This window comes from Phacochoerus africanus, chromosome 6 (assembly GCF_016906955.1).
Source record: "Phacochoerus africanus isolate WHEZ1 chromosome 6, ROS_Pafr_v1, whole genome shotgun sequence".
Classification (NCBI taxonomy): Eukaryota; Metazoa; Chordata; class Mammalia; order Artiodactyla; family Suidae; genus Phacochoerus; species Phacochoerus africanus.
Window position 1 is genome coordinate 63,954,522 of NC_062549.1, and position 5,819 is coordinate 63,960,340.

General features: G+C 50.7%; 1 protein-coding gene across 2 annotated transcripts; it reads left to right on the forward strand.

Moving 5' to 3' along the window:
- The first annotated feature begins 271 nt into the window (after positions 1–271).
- MSC (musculin) lies at positions 272–3,280 on the forward strand. 2 transcript variants are annotated; one of them, XM_047783764.1, is made up of 2 exons: positions 272–1,166; positions 2,074–3,280. In XM_047783764.1, the coding sequence occupies exons 1-2, from the start codon at positions 651–653 to the stop codon at positions 2,158–2,160; spliced, it is 603 nt and encodes a 200-aa protein (XP_047639720.1). In that variant the 5' UTR covers positions 272–650; the 3' UTR covers positions 2,161–3,280. The 2 variants fall into 2 exon arrangements, with proteins under 2 accessions (XP_047639720.1, XP_047639721.1); XM_047783765.1 differs by having other exon boundaries at positions 402–1,157.
- The last annotated feature ends 2,539 nt before the right edge of the window (positions 3,281–5,819 follow it).

Genomic DNA, 5,819 nt, shown 5'->3' on the forward strand with positions numbered 1-5,819 from the left:
GCCGGGCTTGGATAAGCAGTCGTACATTACGAGTGATGAACTTGGAAAACACAGTTCTGCTGAAAAGACTTGGGAAAGAAGCAGAGAGGTCGCGATCCTGGGGTTTCCAAGTGTCTGACAATCTTCGCCAGCACAAAGATCAGTTGGGGGTAGAAGTGGGGTGGATATGAACAAGGTCCCCTCCTTTGCTCATCCTGCGCACACTCAACTCGAACTGACGGATCCTGGTCGGTGGGGCCCAGGGGCCCAAAAGGCTCAGCGAAGACTTCCCCTTCCCCTCCCCCACCAGCAGATCCTCCACACTCGGAAAAGCGGTCCCCACCCCTTCCACGCCCCCGCCCCACCTCTTGTCCCCCCTCTCCAACCCCCTCTTTTTTTGCCGGGGGTGGTTTGTTCCGAGGAGTACAGATAAATAGTTCTGTCAAAACGCGCAGCGCGGTGGTGCGCGCCGAGCAGGGGCCAGGGCGCCGACTTCGCCGCCGCCCTCTCTGGGGTCAGCGGCGGGGCTCGCTCTCGCGGCTACGCGCTTCCCGACCCGGTTTCTAGTTCTCTCCAGAGTTCAGCCTGACCCCCGCCTCCGCGAGGGAGCGGAAGGCGGACACCGCGAGACTGGCCTGGGGGAGGAAGGCGGGGGCGTGCGGGACTCAGCGATGTCCACCGGCTCGGTGAGCGACCCCGAGGAGATGGAGCTGCGGGGGCTGCAGCGGGGGTACCCGGTCCCCGCCTCCAAGAGGCTGCCCCTCCGGGGCGCGGAGCGCAGCTACATCTCGCCCAGTGACAACTCGTCGGCAGAGGAGGAAGACCCCGACGGCGAAGAGGAGCGCTGTGCGCTGGGCGCGGCGGGCGGCGCCGGAGGCTGCAAGAGGAAGCGGCCCCGGGTGGCGGGGGGCGGCGGCGGCGGCGGCAAGAAGCCCCTCCCGCCCAAGGGCTCGGCCGCCGAGTGCAAGCAGTCGCAGAGGAACGCGGCCAACGCCCGCGAGCGCGCCCGGATGCGCGTGCTAAGCAAAGCCTTCTCCAGGCTCAAGACCAGCCTGCCCTGGGTGCCCCCCGACACCAAGCTTTCCAAGCTGGACACGCTCCGGCTGGCTTCCAGTTACATCGCGCACCTGCGGCAGCTGTTGCAGGAGGACCGCTACGAGAACGGCTACGTCCACCCGGTGAACCTGGTAGGGGAGCCTCGCGTGAGGCCCGTGGCTAGCAGCCGAGAGATGCCCAGTGAGCTCCCAGGCTCGGGCAGTGTCTGGCCTCTGGGAAAAATGCGAAGGCGGTCGTGGGGGAGATCTGGTATGGGTGGTGGGGAGGCCAGTTTAGTTTCTCCCAAATCGCAGGAGGGACCAGCCATTTTCCTGGAGGAGAACCATCCACCCTCCTGTGCTTGCATCATTCTGATGATTGTTAAGTGGTGCTTTGCCCAGTGACAGCTGTTGGCTAATATCCTGCTTCCGGGGTGAACCAATTCCATCTGAGTCCGCTATCCCGTTGCAGATTGAAAGGCAAATCTCGCTTTCCAAACTTCCAGTTAAGAGTCTGACAGGTTTGAATCAACTAGCCCTGCTTTCTGAAAGGAAAGAGGGAAGGGCGAGCTATTTTTAAAAGTCATTGGATTTTTCAATTATTGAAGAATAGCAGAGGTTTCCCCACAAGGGATTTGTCTGGAAAGTCCCTCTCCGACCTGCCAACTCTCCGGGCTTGAGAAAGATCATATCCCAATTTCTACTTGGGACGAGTGGCTGGTGGTGGTGGTGGTGTGTGTGTGTGTGTGTGTGTGTGTGTGTGTGTGTGTGTGTGTGTGTGTGTGTGTTGGAGGGAAGGGAATTAAGCAACAAAATCCCCAGTTTATGCAAGTTTTGCGGAATCGTCGAGAGGGCAGCATGGATGGACATCTGATGTCTCATGTAATCAAAATCCAGTAAAATTAAACTCTTAACTGAGAGGAAAGATACATAGATTACCAGAATACTGATAAAATCTGAGCTACTCAAAGCCAGGGATATGCTAGGGTTCACTTTAGAGAGCGGTTTCAGCTTGAAATGGTTTCTCCTCCAGTGTCTGACGACCTTTTTGATTTTACAGACGTGGCCCTTTGTGGTTTCTGGACGACCCGACTCTGACACCAAAGAAGTTTCCGCAGCCGGCAGGTTATGTGGGACCACCGCTTAGATCGAACTCGAACTCACTTGACGGTTCTATTGATTAAGCGCCTGTGTTTGGGGGTCAGGGAGAGAAGGGAATCTGCGCAAGAATCCGCGGAGAACAGGAAGAAAGACCTATTGGATTCTCCTAGCCTCCCCCACCCCGGAACTGTGAAACCTAGTGGTGGCGGGCCTGGGGGGCCGAGCCTGAGGGTCGGCGGCGCGGCTGTCATCTCAGGGCGGGGACGGCTAGGCTGCCGCAGGTCTGGGCAAAGTTCACGCGCGGACTCAGATCCAACCTCGAGCTTCAGCAGTGTAGACTAGCCCCGCCGCCGCAGACTGAGCCCAGCGCCCAGCCACCTAGGGGTTAGTTTCCAAGCAGAGCCCGGTACACACGTGTGATGGCCCGACTTTGCACAGCCCTGGCGTCTCAGGGTTGGCAACGGTTAGCATGCGCACTCAGTGTTCCGCTTCAAAGACAGAGGTCTGCACCGGAGACCTACATCTGGGCGTGTTTTTAAGTTGCAAATAGTGACGTGTGGGATACCTGGGCTGGGTTTGCATTCCACAAGGCTGCGCCATCCCCACCCCACCCCCACCCCCTGGCGGGCGGACGACGCCCTTTCTGGGCGGGAAGAGTTGGAGGCGTGCTTTCAGAGACCGCCCGGGTGGGTTTTGCCCCGAGCGCTCCGGGCGGTTCGGCCTCCAGGTGCGGTCACGCCCCTTACTGCCCTCTCTTCCTAACCTGGCTGCAGTGGCAGCTCTCTGGTTCTTGGCTTGAGCATCCCTTGTGTCTCCTCTTCCTCCCTTCCCCCCCCTCCCCCTCCGCCGCACTAACCTGGCTTGGATCTGCCTTGGAGCCTCACTCTGCTCCCTCTTCGTTCACCTACTTGCTGCGCCCCCGTCCTAACCTTCCTCATCTAGTCTCCCCTCTCCAAGCTCGTGTGGCTCCCGCCTCCAACCCCGCCTCCCTGCGCCCCCCTTCTTCCTCCCGCGTGAGGATCGCGGAGCGGGCCGCTGGGGCTATTCGGTACCTAGTGACCCTGCTCCGGGGAACGCGCCGCTGCCCAGACTGCACCATCACAGTAACTAGCAAATGTAAATAAATTTATTTTTTTATGAATAATAAAACGCATTGTGAAAACCAAGTGCCCTCGGGGCGTCAAAATGTGGTCTTTGTTGCCCCGGACTGAATTTGACTGGGAATTAATTTAAAGGCGCCCTCTCGGCTGTGGATGAGAACTGGACCATTGTCAGCGGAAAAGGAGGTGATCACCTTTGGATTACTGCCTTTCCAAATATGACTCGCCTTCCTTTCTGTGATTCTGATTCTTCTTCTCAAGGCGAAGGTTACAGGAGGGCAACAACTGGAGGATTGTTGGACCTTAAAAGTCTTTGGGAGCCAGGGCCATGGTAAAAGGCATACACTTTTCAAAGTAATATAGTACATTTCTTTCTTACACACACACACAGCTTTCTCCAGCCCCAAACACTCCAGTGCTAACAATTGCAAGTAGTTCAAGAATCCCCTAGAGCCCACACACCCATGGTGGGGGATTGGCCCTCAGGTCTAATTGGCAGAATAAAACCACAATATAAGGCACCAATTTGTATTTCAGTAAAGCTTTTCTTTTTTTCAAATAAGGTTTACATAGAATTTTTTGACGTCATCACCTGCACTTGTCAAGGGAAATAATAATTTGGGACTCCCATCACATGGTTTTTTAAACACAGGTCTTTTTTTTTAAGGAGCATCCTCTTTGTAGAAACCTTAGAAAAATTTAAAAAGTGTGAAGGGTAAAACTTCCCAAACAACTGCCTGATTTGGGGTGTGTCTGTTATTTTATGGAATGGAAAGGTAGGTTTCTTGACCAGGGAGAGAAAATACGGCCGGAGTTTAGGAAGTGAGAGGGAAGTGAGGGAGCATGGTTTGAACCACACTGAACCCAAATGCTGCAAAATGGCTTTCTGTCTTTCTTGGGTTTTTGATCTTACCTAGGGGGGATCCAGCCTTCAGGATCCAGTCTTGGGGGACAGAAGTCAGCAGCGGGGTGATATTACTGGTTAAAGGAGAACTTGGGAGTAACGCGTGACTTGGACTAGTAACTAGTGACCTTATCATGGTGTTTAGAGGTTCTTAGCCTGGTCACCAGTTCTGGTGGCTGGCTTCTTGGGGGTGGGATGTCTGCTGCAAGCTAGCCTTAAAGTCTTTTTCAGAGCTTCCAGCAAATGAGGCTCTTTTTCAGGAAAGGAGACCATGTAGTCTCTTGTTAAGGTGAAACTGAATGTCTTCAGAGCACACCTTGAAATCCAAAGCTCTGCCACCCCACAGACTGGTGACCTTGTGCAACCCCTTTCAGCCTCAGTTTTCTCATCTACAAATTGGGATAATAATTGTGCCCATCTTGGAAGAGGATCATCAGGAATAAATGTGATAACATTTAAGCAACCTTTCTAAGGCAGTGAGCAGTGCCCAGTAGGCTGCCTGACCCTAAAGGAAAAGAGAGGGGGAAGCTTTGGCAAAGGGGGACACTTTAAACAGGTGGGACATTTCAGGAATCCAGTCTTGAAGACAGAGTCCTGTATTGAGATGCCTGGATTAAGGCAGTGAGGGAGAAGTGCCCCACCAGAGGCGAAACAGAAATAGAAAAGAAAAGAAGAAAACGTCCTGTGTTGGAGGCGAACACAGATTAGAAAAAAAGCATTTGAATAAACAAGGAAATATTAGGGCACATTTTCATAAGTAAAAGGAAATATTTTTAATATTTGTTACTCTAATTGTATTCTTCCAGTACACTTCAGGGGCAAACAGACAGATTTTCTGTCTGTACTCTGCCCCCAGCTCCATTAAGTGGGTGCTATTCACTGACTCACTGATCCAGAGTGTTGTCCTCTGCAAACTCATTTTTAAATTAAATTTTATTGATGTATAGTTGATTTACAATGTCCTGTTAGTTTCAGGTGTACAGCACAGAAGCACAGTAATTCATATATATATATATATCTTCCTACAAACAGTAATATATATATATATATATATATATATATATATATATTCTTTTTCAGATTCTTTTCCCTTATAGGTTATTACAAAATAACGTGCAAACTCGTTTTTTGGCATTGGATAATCTGATCATTTGTAAAGAAGAAGAAGAAGAAAAAAAACTTTCTTGAGCTTTTTTTGCTCTAGGGTTTCTGTAAAAAAGTTCAGTGTCAAGAATTATGATATTGTAAAAAAAGATTATCACAGCATTGTACATCAATTATACTTTAATAAATTTTTAAAAAATGAAAAAGAAAGAAAGAGACCAATTTCTAGAAAGTCCCAATGAATCAGTATAAATTGCTCAAGCTTCTGGGCAAAGTTTGCTGTTGGGAGAGGCCTGAAGAACCCCGAACCAGTTCTTTCTTGGTCCACCTTAACTCTCGTGTGCACTCCATAGTAGAAAGGCATCCCAAAACTTTTATTAATTTTTTTTCCCCATCATTTTCCTTTAGGGATTTGGGTTGGAGAAAAGGCGTTGAAACAGGGGAAATGAGGAATTTTTTTTTTTTTAAGAAGGAGAAATAAGTTTGTCCTTAGTTATTTCAATGTGATTACACTGATGTGGGAGAAAAAGAAAGGGGGGGAGGGAAAGATGTTTAAGAAATATAATGTAAAAAGTACTGAATAACAAATCAAGTGAG

Bases quoted from the DNA above. Each gene is read 5' to 3' on its own strand.
- MSC (XM_047783764.1), top strand. From the start codon at position 651: ATGTCCACCGGCTCGGTGAGCGACCCCGAGGAGATGGAGCTGCGGGGG. The intron at 1,167-2,073 runs GTAGGGGAGCCT...TTGATTTTACAG, and splicing joins ACGTCCACCCGGTGAACCTG to ACGTGGCCCTTTGTGGTTTC.